General features: G+C 43.9%; 1 protein-coding gene across 1 annotated transcript in view; it reads left to right on the plus strand.

Annotated features, from left to right (window-relative positions):
* LOC128377056 (NACHT, LRR and PYD domains-containing protein 14-like) overlaps positions 1–15186 on the plus strand; it is a 71060-nt gene that overhangs the window by 53676 nt on the left and 2198 nt on the right. Inside the window, exons 12-14 of the mRNA XM_053336945.1 lie at positions 11208–11381; positions 12711–12872; positions 15104–15150. Of these exons, the coding sequence (XP_053192920.1) occupies positions 11208–11381; positions 12711–12872; positions 15104–15150 (383 nt within the window). The remainder of the gene's footprint in view (positions 1–11207; positions 11382–12710; positions 12873–15103; positions 15151–15186) is intronic.

The raw sequence follows: 15186 nt of genomic DNA on the forward strand, positions 1-15186 counted from the left end.
TCTAACGCCAGCGCAAAAATTAAAGGGCTCAGGGGGCAGCCCTGCCTTGTACCCCGGTAAAGGGAGAAACAAGGAGACACATTCCCATTTGTTAACACTGAGGCCTTGGGATTACAATACAGAAGTTTAACCCACTTAATAAATGAGGAGCCTAATCCAAACCTGTGTAGCGTCCTGAACAGGTACCCCCACTCAACTCTATCAAACACTTTCTCAGCGTCGAGTGAGAAAGCGACAGTGGGGTGAGGGCTGTTTCTCTCCTGCCAGATTAAATGAAGTAGTCTACGCACATTATCAGCAGATGATCGTCCTCCAACAAAACCCACTTGATCTGAGTGGATAAGGCTGGGCAGGTACGTCTCTAGCCTTGTAGCCAGTACCTTGGCCAATATTTTTGCATCTACGTTTATCAAAGAGACAGGGCGGTAGCTTCCACATTGCTGTGCATTCTTGCCTTTTTTATGTATATGGGTTATTACTGCAGATTGCATGCTTTCTGGCATAGTTCCTCTTTTAACTGAATCTTGAAATACTGCCACTAATCTGGTTGCTATTAGGTCCACAAATCTTTTATAAAAATCTGTCGGCAGTCCATCATCCCCGGGGGACTTCCCAGAGCTCATATTTCTTATAGCTTGCCGTACCTCCTCTACAGTAATGTCTCCCCCAATTTCTCTCTGTGTTTCCTCGGACAGGGTTGGCAGGTGCACCTGGGACAGGAAGTTGTCTATATCCTCCTGGCCTGTCGCACCTTTTGAAGTATATAATTTTTGATAAAATCTCCTAAAAGCCTCATTAATCTCCTTCCTATCTGTCACTAGCGTCCCACTTTCATTCTCCACAGAAGTTATCAAAGTACGACTGTACTGTTGTTTTGCCTCCAGCGGCTTCTAGGAGTTTCAGTCAAAGCCCCAAACCCTAACACTACTTGAACTGGGGCATGATCTGACAGTACAATATTACCAATCACAGAGTTAACAGTTGTATTCACTAAATTTTTAGATATCAAAAAATAATCTATCCTTGAATAGGAAGAATGTGGGTTCGAATAGAAGGTGTACTCCCTATCCTGAGGACGCAAGATCCTCCAAATGTCAACTAAACCCAACTCTTCCTCCAAGACATCGATAGCTACTTGGGATTTATTCATCGGTCTTGCATTAGGGAAATTTGATTTGTCAAGGGCCGGGTCTCTGACCTGATTGAAATCCCCCCCAATAATTACATGTGCATCCCCCAATTGTTTCACAACATTACAAATAACAGCAAAAAAATCTGGAGAATCAATATTCGGTGCATAAATATTAACCAAAGAATATCTGTCGCCATACATTTCTGCACTTATAGCAACCCACCTGCCTTCCCTGTCCGAGAGCTATTTGTGAAGAGTAATGTTTAGATTTTTACGAATCAGAATACAGACACCGCGTTGTTTAGATGAGTATGCACTAGGCTTGCAAAGGGGTGGAAAATTTCCGGTAAATTTCTGGAAAGTTTCCGGTAAATTTCCATGGGAAGTTAAGCTGGGGAATTTTGGAAATATTCCAAATTGGAAACTTTCCATGGGAATTAAGGGAATTATGGGAATTTATGGGAATTAAATGGGAATTAAATGGGAATTTATGGGAATTTATGGCAACTGAGGGTAATTTAGTGGAAAGGTATCATCATTTGATTGGTTAATTGGATAAAAAAAAGTCCATCCCTTCATTAAAAAACAGAACATTATTTTAAGTTGACGATGAAAAAAGGTGCACAATGTCGCTTGATGTCCCTGAGCTGTTGAAGTTACATTAAATTATAAAATTATTTATAATTTAATATTAAAAAAACAACTAAATGTTATTCTTAATGGTTTCACACACAACTCTGAAAAAATACAACAATGTGTCTGTGAAGCTACACATCCCTGAGGGGGATGTGTCCAATGTATCCTGGTGGAGATACAACTCATAAAATCCAAAATATACAAGATGTTTTTAAAACTATTAGTTATTGTTATTTACTTAGGTGCAAATGATATAACTAGTAACATCAAAGTTCCACTCCTGTCTGTTAAAGTGATATTTTCTGTATAAATTGTGGTTTATTTGGTTTTGACCAGTTTTATTTTTTCCACCATAAGGCTAAATATAGCACTTACACATAAAAATATCCCTAAATATATTACCATATAATGTCATCATAACTACAGGCTCAAAAGTCTGGCTTCAAGTTGTGTGCTCTGGGCTCAAAAGTAGAAATCATCTGTGCATGTGATGGAGGAATGCACAGTGCATGTAGGGGGTGTGGTCTCAGATAGCATAGATATTCAACTGTACTGCATGATATCTGGTTGTTTTAGTCAGGATTATGGTAAAATATTATTTTACACAACTATATTTAAGTTCCCTAATAAGAACATACCTTCAGTTTAGTAAATTCCCAGTTTATTCCCGTTAATTCCCGTTAATTCCCGTTAATTCCCATTAATTCCCGTTAATTCCCATGGAAAGTTTCCAAGTTTGAAAATTCCCGGAATTTTGCAACCCTAGTATGCACTATAAAATATTTTACCCACCCAGTCTCTTTGTAACTTTGTTGACTCCTCATTATCTAAATGATCCATCCATCCATCCATCTTCTTCCGCTTATCCGGGGTCGGGTCGCGGGGGCAGCAGCCTAAGCAGGGAAGCCCAGACTTCCCTCTCCCCAGCCACTTCGTCCAGCTCTTCCCGGGGGATCCTGAGGCGTTCCCAGGCCAGCCGAGATACATAGTCTGTCCAGCGTGTCCTGGGTCTTCCTCGGGGTCTCCTACCGGTGGGACGTGCCCTGAACACCTCACCAGGGAGGCGTCCGGGAGGCATCCTGATTAGATGCCCGAACCACCTCATCTGGTTCCTCTCGACGCGGAGGAGCAGCGGGTCTACTCCGAGCTCCCTCCGGATAACTGAGCTTCTCACCCTATCTCTAAGGGAGAGCCCAGCCACCCTAGGGAGGAAGCTCATTTCGGCCGCTTGTACCCGCGATCTTGTTCTTTCGGTCACTACCCAAAGCTCATGACCAGAGGTGAGGGTAGGAACGAAGATCGACTGGTAAATCGAGAGCTTCGCCTTTCGGCTCAGCTCTCTCTTCACCACGACGGATCTGTGCAGAGTCCGCATTACTGCAGACGCCGCACCGATCCGCCTGTCGGTCTCCCGCTCCATCCTTCCCTCACTGTGAACAAGACCCCGAGGTACTTGAACTCCTCCACTTGAGGCAGAATCTCATCCCCGACCCGAAGAGTGCACTCCACCCTTTTATCTAAATGAGTCTCCTGCAAAAAGCAGATGTCTACTTTCTTTTGTCTCAAATACAGAAGAAGTTTCTTCCTTTTAGTAGCAATATTAGCCCCTTCAATATTCCAGGATAGTACCTTCAGCGTGTCTGCCATCTCAAATTAACATCTATTTTATCACCCATTTAATCTTGTCATATACAGTATACAAGCAAAAGTGACACCCCATGAACATTGATCTTGTCTTGACTGTGTAAGAAACATGTACATATGAGTGGGAATAGAGAAAAACAAACAAAAAAAACACATAGACACATAGGAGAACCGTCAAGAAACATAACGTTAATGGTTCTCATAACCCCTAAACTCAAACCACAGGATAATACGTCCGTGAAACTCTTAAGTCCCGAACCGCGACCCCCACCCCTCCTCCTCCTCCTCCTCATGTCTCCCTTATTCTCACAGATTACCACACATATCTTTGCTATTAGTGTTTGTAAAAGCATCCCGGCAAAGTCAAAATAAAAACCATGGCAGAATAAGCAAACTCTTATTACCATTGGCACCTTATTGAATAAAACGTCTGTCATCAAAAAATACTCTTGTAAACATATTGAACATGTATATGTAACGTAAACATTACAGGTCCCTCTGCATATATCCCGGTATAAACTTTAACCGAGCTGTGATGGAGAGTGACTCGTGTTAGTTCACATAAACGGAGCCAAAAAAGGGCTCACTGCAGTCACTACTCTCGGTGATATCTTCCATGACGTGCACCTGTCTTATGATGCCCTCTTGGAGATGAAGTCCCCGACCTCATCTGGTGAAGAAAAAGTGTGTCGGATATTGTTGTCGATAACTCTCAGCGTGGCCGGGTAACCCATAGAGTATCGCAGTCCATTCTCCCGCAGCTGCTTTTTCACCTCATCAAAAGTTTTGCGTCTCCGGATAACATCCTGTGACAAATCCTGGAAGAAAGATATCCGCTTTCCTTGCCACTCCACCCGCTCCTTCTCCCACGCTGCCCGCAGCACTGCCTCTCTGGCCGTGAACCTCAGGAAACTAGTGTTGTGTCGTTCGCGAACGTGTCGTTCGAACGAACTAATCTTTTGAGTGAACGAAGTGAACTGAATCACTTCATGAACTGATTCGTTCCTTTCTCAGTTCAGTTCAGTTGAGCTCAGCCGCGAGCATGGCTGCCGGTCGGGAGTGGAACTGCCGCGACTCACTCACTCGTTCACTGCGAACGAATCACTCAGTGAACGACAACACTTTGACAACAATCTGACTGTTACTCACTCGCCTGCACACAGAGAACTGTGAGGAGGACGTGATTATTATTATTATTATTATTACACGGTGAAAGTGTCCTCTGTGCACAGTAAAATAATATGATGCTACACTGATGTTAGCAACACAGCGCTAATGTTAGCGGTACAGGTACTGAACGTCCCTTAGTCAGTGAGTGACTGACACAGCGCCACTTTCAGCACAGTACGTGAACGAGATTCACGTCCTCAGCATGTCGTTCAATGAATCGTTCGCGAACGAATCACGTTCGCGAACTGCTGAAAGTGGCGCTGTGTCAGTCACTCACTGACTCAGGGCACTGAGGGCTGAGGAGTTGATTTACGTTCAGTACATGTACTGCTAACATTAGCGCTGTGTTGCTAACATCAGTGTATCATCATGTTATGTTATTTTACTGTGCACAGAGGACACTTTCACTGTGTAATATTTTTAGTGCATGTATAAGCAGCGCTGCGTCTCCCGCGAATGATTGTATAATATAGTCCTTGAACGCACCGTCCCTCAGTAAGTGAACGTGAACCTCAGGGCTGAATCATGAACTGAATGACGGATTATTTGGCTGTTTATCAGTTCAGGGAGTTGGAGAGCACTGAACGATTCGGTGAACGAATCTTTTGAACGAATCATTTTAATGAACGGATTCTAAAGATTCAGTACAGTAAAAAGAACTGCCGTTCCCATCACTACAGGAAACGGACCAAGACGTGCCGGTCCTTGTTGCCCCGCCGACCCGCTCTATGGGCGCGCTCAATTTCAAAACCCGGGCCACCGCGGATATCCAGTGCTTCAGGGAGGAGTTTCTGCACAAATCTCTGCATATCACGTCCCTCAGCATCTTCCTCTATTCCCACTATGCGGATATTATTACGACGGCCGGCATCCTCCAGGTAGGTTATTTTTTCTTGGAGCTGGGCAATAGTTTTTACCGCATTCTCCACCGCGGCCCCCGGCTTTGGCCTTGATCTTCTAGGGCCGAGATACGAGTCTCGGCCTCAGTCAGTCGGGTTCCCAACTTCCCCACTGCCGTTTGGACCGCGTCCATGCCAGTTTTTAGTCCAGCCATGTCTGTTGCAATACCTTCCAACAGCGTTTTGATACCCACTAGCTCTCCGGTGGATTCTGCTGAAGACGGGGCCTGTGTCGCCGCCATGTTGTTCTAATAATAATAATAATAATAATATTAATAAATTTTATTTAAAGGCGCCTTTCAAAGCACTCAAGGTCACCTTACAAGGCACATATAACACAAAAACAGTACATCAAACAATACAAATCAGGTGACATTTAGTGCAAAGATAAAGAATAAAGAAAGAAAATAAATAAAGAAAGAAAAAATAAAAATAAAAATAAATATGAACGTGACTTCAAAGTGCATTAATATAATAAATAACAAGAATGAAGAGTGCATAGTTAATGGGAGACCACTCTGAATAGGTGTGTTTTCAGGCGGGATTTAAAAGTAGAGACAGAGTCTGAAGTGCGAATGTCAGGCGGGAGAGAGTTCCATAGGCGGGGGGCAGATCGGCTGAAAGCTCTTGACCCCATGGTGGTTAAGTTGGCAGATGGAGCGAAGAGCTGGTTGGCAGAGGAGGATCGGAGAGTTCGAGAAGGTGTGTAGATGTGGATAAGTTCAGAGAGATATGATGGTGCCAGGTTGTGAAGAATCTTGAATGTGAGGAGTAGAATCTTAAAGTCAATGCGGGATTTGATAGGGAGCCAGTGAAGTTGCTGCAGAGCAGGAGTGATGTGTTCAATAAAGGGAATTCTGGTTATGATACGAGCGGCTGCGTTCTGTACAAGTTGGAGCTTGTGGAGAGATTTCCGCGGAAGACCAAAGAGGAGAGAGTTACAGTAGTCCAGACGAGATGTGATCAGGGTGTTTACCAGGATAGCGGTGCAGGTTGGTGAAAGTGAGGGACGGAGACGATTGATGTTACGTAGATGGAAGAATGCAGACCGAGTAACGCTATTGATGTGGGCTTCAAACGATAGTGTGCTGTCCAGGATGACACCCAGGCTCTTTACTTGAGGGGATGGAGGAACAGTGGTATTGTCGATGGACATGGAGAAAGTGTTGAGTGTTGCTAAGGTTGATCTGGTACCGATGAGGAGGACCTCAGTTTTTTCGCCGTTAAGTTTAAGAAAATTTAGTGAGAGCCATGATTTAATTTCCAGTAAGCAGTCGGATAGAGCTGTGGGTGGCAGAGTGGAAGTAGGCTTAGTGGAAAGATAGAGTTGGGTATCATCAGCGTAACAGTGGAATTGTATGTCAAATTTCCTGAGAATGTGTCCAAGAGGCAGAAGATAAATAATGAACAGGAGGGGGCCAAGGACAGAGCCCTGGGGAACACCACTAGAGACTGGAGAGGAGCCGGATCTCAGGTTTTTGATTTGAACAAACTGTGTGCGGTCAGAGAGATATGATGTGAACCAAGCCAGAGGGATGTCAGTGATTCCAATGGAGGCTAATCTGTCCAGGAGGATGTCATGAGAGACGGTGTCAAAGGGTGCACTCAGGTCGAGGAGAACCAGAATGGATAGAAGTCCAGAGTCAGATGCCATCAGGAGGTCATTGGTGATTTTCACTAGGGCTGTCTCGGTGCTGTGGAGGGGACGGAAGCCTGACTGAAATTGTTCATAAAGGTTGTTGTCAGACAGATGGGTGTGGATCTGAGCTGCAACGGTTCTTTCAAGTATTTTGGAGAGAAATGGCAAGTTAGAGATGGGACGGAAGTTGTTCAAGTCATTTGGATTGGCGCCAGGTTTCTTGAGTGTTGGTGTTATTGCAGCAGTCTTTAGTGATGGTGGAACAACACCAGAAGTCAGTGAGGAATGAATGATGTCAGTTATTAACGCAGACAGGGCAGGTAGGCAGCTTTTGACCAGGTGGGTAGGTAGTGGGTCTAACTGGCAGGTAGATGACTTGGCTTTATGAATGAGACCACTTATTTCAGAGACAGTCGGCAGTATGAAGCTGTTGAGCGGAGAGCTGAAGGAAGATGTAGGCCAAGAGTGCAGAGAGGATGCAGAGTTTTTAGTAGCAGTCAGTGTCTGGTGGATATTTTCAATTTTGGCATTGAAGAAGGTCATGAAGGTATCACACTGTGTAACTGTGAGCAGATGAGGTGGTAGAGCATCAGGTGGTTTCAGAATGTTGTTAAGAGTTGAGAATAGGGCTCTAGTGTTCCCATCAGCTGTCCTGATTAAGGTTGTGTAGTATGTGGTCTTGGCTGAGGAAAGAGCATCCTTGTATTGGAGTATGTGGTTATAGTACATTTCTTTGTGAACTGCAAGGCCGGTTTTAATATAAAGGAGCTCCAAGCGACGGCCTTTAGTTTTGAGCTGGCGTAGGGCTGGTGTAAACCAAGGAGCAGAGTGGGTAAAAGAAACAGACCTATTTTTCAGAGGTGCCAGAGTATTGAGCAGTCCATGAAGTCCATCATTGTAGTGGGATACCAGTTCATCTGTGGTGGATACATTTTCTCTGCTGGGTAGGTCATCAATACCATTGGAGAGAGCCAACAAGTCAATATGTTTAATGTTTCGGAATGTGATAGAGCGATGCATAATAGTCTTGGATAGTCTTAGGTTGATGTTGCAGGATATTAACTTGTGGTCTGAGATAGGCAGATCTGAGGCACAGCAGTTATGAGGGATTACTCCAGAGCAGCAGATTAGGTCAAGAATGTGTCCCTTGGAGTGTGTTGGAAAGTCAATATATTGCTGTATTCCAAAGCTGTCAAGGCATGAAGTAAAGTCCCTTGTAAAAGCATTGTTGATGTTATCCAAGTGAATATTAAAATCACCCAGCAATAGTAGATTTGGGGACACAGAACATAAGGTTGTTAAGAAGGCAGAGAATTCCTGCAGGAAGGCATTGTTCGGCTTGGGTGGACGATAAACAGTGGCGAGGATGGTAGGAGTAGGGCCCTTGATTTGGAGAGCAATGGACTCAAATGAAGGGTACACAGGTACGGTAATAGAGGACACTTTCCACTTTTCACTGTAGAGTATTGCCAGGCCGCCCCCTCTACCAGAGAAACGGGGTTGTGACGTGTAGACATACCCAGGAGGAACGGTTTGATTAAGGTGTGAGAAGTCATTAGGCTGCTGCCATGTCTCGGTCAAACAAAAGAAATCAAACTTACGATCGTTCAGGAGATCGTATAGCAGAGGTCCCTTGTTAGTCAGCGAACGGATGTTAAATAACCCAAAGGTTAAATTGCTGATGTGAGGTTTGGGGTTAACTGACCTGGCTGGATTAATTAGGGCACTGTGATCCACACTTCCTCTGCACCTGTGCCTGTGTATTGATTTACGATGTGAAATAACAACAGGAATTGGCAACCTGTTAATCACAGCATTAGAAGTAGCTTTATGGCAGTTAGTAGGAGATAGTGGACCATGGTAAGGGTAATGAACCAGTGAAAGTGTTGGTACCTGGGTTGAACGCCAGGGGGAGCTTGTGAGTGACGCCGTACTGTCCACTACCAGAGTAGGCGGAGAAGAGGAAGGCTCCGGGAGGGGGGCGTGGCTAGTGACCAGTCAATCACGGGGGGCAGCGGTCAGTACAGCATGCTGGATGTTAGCTGCTAATACTCTGCTACCCAGACTGTTGGGGTGGAGTCCGTCGGCCCGGATTAGGGAAGGACGGTTCCAGAATAGGTTGAAGTTGTCGATGAAACCAATATTGTGGATTCTGCAGGCGGACTGGAGCCATGTGTTAAGACTGAGGATTCTTGAGAAGCGCCCAGCTCCGCGGCCATCAGTTGGTAGAGGTCCGCTGAGCCAGACATCCTTTTCACAGCTGTTTAAGAGGCTAAAAAGGGCATTGAAGTCCTTTTTAGTCAGCTCCGACTGCTGGCGAGACGTGTCATTGGTTCCTACATGAACTAGGACCCGGTTGATGGATGATGGAAGAGAGCACAGCAGGTCGGGGAGCTTATCCAGGATAACCGGCACTGTGGCTCCAGGGAAGCAGTGTGTGGTTGAAGAAGCGAGTGTTTCTGATAATTGAGTCTCCTACTATGAGTGTGGTAGGAGCGAAGAGGGGTGGAGGAGGCGATGACTGTGGGCTTTTCCGTGCTCTGTGCCTGCGCAGGGGAGTGCTGTGGCCGGGCAGCAGCTACGTACCTAGGAGAGGTATCGATAGCCGACTCGGGGTTAGGAAGAGCACCAGCAGCAGCATCGTGCCTAGGAGAAGTAACGATAGCCGGTTCGGGGAGAGGAAGAGCACCAGCAGTAGCATCGTACCTAGGAGAGGTATCACTAACTGGCTCGGGGCAAGGAAGAGCACCAGAGCAGCGCATCACAGCCTCTCTTACGAGAGGAGGAGGTCTTGGACCGGGATGAGGGTCGTAGATTCGGGCCCGGGCGAGTAAGCTGGTGCTTGGATGGTGCTGCGGAGTCAGCAGGCGTCGTCACCGGGCAAGGAGGAGCTGCAGGAGGACCATCTAGGTGAACCAGGTTGTCAGCGGATAGGGCAGCATAGCGGTTTGAGAGGTTCAGGCAAGGCGGAGAAGCAGACCCACCTGAGTCCTTCTTACGACCGCGAACCACAACCTCGGTTCAGCGTGGCGGCTTGGGTGTTGAGCAGGAGGAGAGTTGTGGACCGGCAGGGTCCCAAGCGACTGTGTCCCGGAGGATTGTACTGAGTGAGGCGATCTCTTTGGATTGTACAGATGCTACCTCCATGAAGTTGGACAGCAGTGACTCTTTCTTCTGGAGTTCATCAGAGAGCCGTCGGATGTCTTCCTTGAGGTCAGAGATCTTTTTGTTTGCTTGCTGCATTAGTTCACTGTCTATATCGGGCATAGTTGTTATGGTTAGCTTAGCCGTGTAGCTACCTACCAAGCAGTAGTCAATGCAATGCAAAAAGCAGTATGTGTGTATGCCTCTTAAGCCAGTCCAAAAAGTCTGAGTGTTATGCCGAACTGTTGGTCTATCTGAGAGACTTGGAATACGTTGAAATCAGCTTTATTCACCGATGCTTAGTGTGGTAGATAATAAAATACCAATAGTTGTCGATGAAGTAAGGCGGTGTGCGACTGTCCTCCTGAGTTGTTTTGGCAGATCACGACAGCAGATGTGTATCCAATTCAGGGAAGTCTTTGCCTAGGAAAAGATGGCTTTAAAACACCAGTGTCCAAAAGATCTATAGCCTTAGACTGGATAAAAACGAGTTAGAAAGTAGGTTTTCAGACGGACTTTCTGGCGGGTACACAAAGACGCCGGCGCATAGCAATGACGTCACAGCTGATAATCACACACTCACATCGAGTTCTCCGTGTTTTCCTGATGCTGTCGATTAAGACTTCTCAAACCATATTGTGTAAGGGTTTTCTGGACCTGTTGCATATTACCGCGATTATGCAGCTTTCCGACCGTTTTCTCTTATATTTAGGGTATGGTATTAACTATTTTGAGGAGGGGTAGGGTGAGAGGATTTCTCTACGCGGTCATCTTGGGTGCTCGCTCCACCGGAAGTCACAGTCGTCTTTTTTTAATTTAGAAGCATTTCTCAAGAAATTGTATCGTTTCTATTTTCATACAAAGTAAGAATGTAAGAAGTGCCTCTTTATATCTATAAACTATTGTCTTCACACATGTTGTTGTTCTGTTCTTTCTTTTAAAGGCTGTGTTGCTGTTATCTGTCTGGGAGAAGCTGTGCAGCTCTGTCCTCAGTCCTCAGCTCCCAGTCCTCTAGTCTGAGACATCTGGACCTGAGTAACAACGACCTGAAGGATTCAGGAGCGATGCAGCTTTCTGCTGGACTGGGGAGTCCACACTGTGGACTGAAGACTCTCAGGTCAGGATTCATAGGAGTGACCTGAAGTGTCACTTTGCTGTTTTATAATCACTTATTGACTTCTTTTTTTCCAGGTACAATGACTGCCAGAACATCAGTACCATGCATTATTAAATATAGTGAGAAATGTTTCCACATATGTTCTGTACACTTTTTTTCTAAGACTTTCCAGCTGTAATCTGTCAGACAGAAGCTGTGGAGCTCTGTCTCCAGTCCTCAGCTCCCAGTCCTCAGCTCCCAGTCCTCTAGTCTGAAAGAGCTAGACCTGAGTGACAATGACCTGCAGGATTTAGGAGTGAAGCTGATCTCTGCTGGACTGAAGAGTCCTGCAGACTCTTGGGTATAGGGGTAACTATTTGTTCAGTAGATGACAATTTAAATGCTGGTTTACAGACAGATGAATGTTAGTGAGGACATAAAAAATCTGTAGTATTACTGCTAATTTAACTTATGAGTGCCAGGTTCAAATGAATGTAGGCACTGATGGTGTTTTTGCTGAGCTAAATCATGCAGAAAAAGAGACTTAGGTGTTCAACTGTTTGAAGTACAATATGTGATGTATTATGTAGTTTGGTTGGAAATCTGCTGGATAAGAGTTTGTATTTCTGTTAATGTCTTCAAAGTCCTTCTGTCCCAAATGCTGCACATGCATCATATGAAGGCCGCTGGTATATTTTTCTTGTTTAGGCACTGATCGTTGAGTCCTTGAATATGGCATATAACAATAATGAGTCTGCTGAAGCCCCGCCCCCTACCAAGTGTCACCTGTCAATCAGTCACTGCCTCTACCAGTAACATGGACGCTACGTCTGAGAGCTTTCTGCTGCTAGCTCGGCTGCTAGCTCAGCTGCTAGCATGGTGGCTAGCTCAGCTAACCGGCTAACTGTAGACTGTAGTAGTAGTAGTGTGTGCTGAAAGTATTTATACCTCTACAGCAGCAGGGGCGGGTTTATGCTAATCCTAGCTCCACAATGATGATGATGATGATGATGATGATGATGATGATGATAATCATGATACTTGGTTCATCCTGAAGGAAATTAAGGCACCCAGTAGCTTATATGACACACACAAACACACATATAAAGTTATGTAGTAGGATGCTATGGTAGGATTGAACGTGTACGATGGTGGTAGTGCAAAAAGTTACAGTGCAAAGATCTTTCCAGTGCAGTTTGTTTCCTAAGCAAATGTAACACAAAACATACATTTTGTTCTGGTATTTTAAAGTATTCATAAATAATTTTGAAAAGGAACAACTAAACTATGTTTGATACCTATATGTACTGTGCTTAACTGGGGAAAACTAAGTTGTGTGTCTGTCTCCAGACTGTTAGGCTGTATGATCACAGAGGAAGGCTGTGCTTCTCTGGCCTCAGCTCTGAGATCCAACCCCTCCCATCTGAGAGAGCTGGACCTGAGCTACAATCATCCAGGAGACTCAGGAGTGAAGCTGTTTTCTGCTGGTCTGGAGGATCTGGACACTCTCAGGTATGAACAGACAACAAGAGCTCGCACACTGTTTCTCTGCCACACTGACAAGCTGAGGACTGTTGGTTCACAGTCTGTACCAGCAGCTCTGCTGATAACAGTGAAGACAGTAACTGATGTGCTGAGAGTCTCTGTTCCCACTGAGACTGATCTCTGAACTAATATCAGACCGGGATCATGTAGCAGCACACCATTGTTATTTAACTGCAAATTAGATCTTAATAATCTCAGTTTATGCTTCTATCATATTCTATGAGCCTATCATTACATAACAATAATCCTGATATGTCTATTAGCAGAGATCTGTTACATCAAACCAAGTGCTCACAGTGAGCCACATATGAGAAGCACTCGTACGCTCAGAAGTTCTCATAAAGAACTCATGAGAGTGATCTATGAGAACTTGCCTCATTCACCAATTCTCTTGTATTTAGGATTTTCTCTTAGGTATGAACACAATTTACTGGTGGTCTTATTGTACCTGTCACATACAACCAACAAATAAAACATCATTTGTTGTGGCAATGTGCAAACTATATCATGTCTTATGGGGGAAACTCACATTTTTGTGGGGTGGGGGTATGACATTGTATTCTGGTATTTCTCAAGATGCGTTCATAACTGTGTTTTAGTTAAGTTGGTAATATGTGATATTCTGTGACGGCTGCTGGTCTGACAGAATACTTCATTTGTCATTTTAATGAGTGAGGGCAGCAGAAACATCTTTCAGGCATGTCTCTATAAATTTGTCGGCACTGTAAGGCTTTTTAGCATGAACAATGTTCCATGCCACCTGATAACCAACAAAGTCAATGGGCCTGATTTACTAAGATCCCAAATAAAGGTACTAAATTGCGTGCACGGTGCAATAGGAGTGCAGGAACAACATGAGCAACTGTTGCTCCTGCAGAAGCAGACAGCAGTATTTAAATGAGGGTTTTGTGTCTTAATGGACGAGCAGAAAGCTGCAAGAACAAAATGAAATGTGATCAGGTTCTAGTGAAGAGGTTAACTAATATATTGATTATAAATGTGATCAGGTTCTAGTGGAAGAGGTTAACTAATATATTGATTATAAATGTGATCAGGTTCTAGTGGAAGAGGTTAACTAATATATTGATTATAAATGTGATCAGGTTCTAGTGAAGAGGTTAACTAATATATTGATTATAAATGTGATCAGGTTCTAGTGGAAGAGGTTAACTAATATATTGATTATAAATGTGATCAGGTTCTAGTGAAGAGGTTAACTAATATATTGATTATAAATGTGATCAGGTTCTAGAGGTTAACTAATATATTGATTATAAATGTGATCAGGTTCTAGTGAAGAGGTTAACTAATATATTGATTATAAATGTGATCAGGTTCTAGTGAAGAGGTTAACTAATATATTGATTATAAATGTGATCAGGTTCTAGTGAAGAGGTTAACTAATATATTGATTATAAATGTGATCAGGTTCTAGTGGAAGAGGTTAACTAATATATTGATTATAAATGTGATCAGGTTCTAGTGAAGAGGTTAACTAATATATTGATTATAAATGTGATCAGGTTCTAGTGAAGAGGTTAACTAATATATTGATTATAAATGTGATCAGGTTCTAGTGAAGAGGTTAACTAATATATTGATTATAAATGTGATCAGGTTCTAGTGAAGAGGTTAACTAATATATTGATTATAAATGTGATCAGGTTCTAGTGAAGAGGTTAACTAATATATTGATTATAAATGTGATCAGGTTCTAGTGGAAGAGGTTAACTAATATATTGACTTAGTGACAAAGTCAATGTCATTGTGCCTCCGTCTCCTCGTCTCCATAGCAACAGCAGGTTAATACCTGCCCCATTCATTATGGTAAACTACTAAATGGACAGCGTGTATTATCTCAGTGTGCTGTGTTAGTAGATCAGCTTGCATATTTTTTGCGGGTGGTGTCAAGTTTGCACGTTTTTACACACGCAGACCTTTAGTTAATCAGGCCCAATGAGTGTTAGCCAATCAGAGGCAGAGTAGAATAGACCCTCAGAGCATATTCCACTGCCATTCTAAGAAATGAGGTCGGTCAGCTCTGATGATTCTTCACAGAATCCAAACATGATGAAGCTGCTTTCATATGTTCATAAATCCAGCTGTTTAGTCTTAATGTTGGATCTGAGTGAAGGTTGATGAAGATCATTGATGAGGAAACTTCTGAAGGTTCACTCTGACTTTGTTTCTTCCTCCAGACTGGATCATGGTGGAGAACAGAGGCTGAAACCTGGTGTGAAGAAGTGTAAGTGTTCATTTAGATTCATGAAAACAAGGCAGT

This window comes from Scomber japonicus, chromosome 2 (assembly GCF_027409825.1).
Source record: "Scomber japonicus isolate fScoJap1 chromosome 2, fScoJap1.pri, whole genome shotgun sequence".
NCBI lineage: Eukaryota > Metazoa > Chordata > Actinopteri > Scombriformes > Scombridae > Scomber > Scomber japonicus.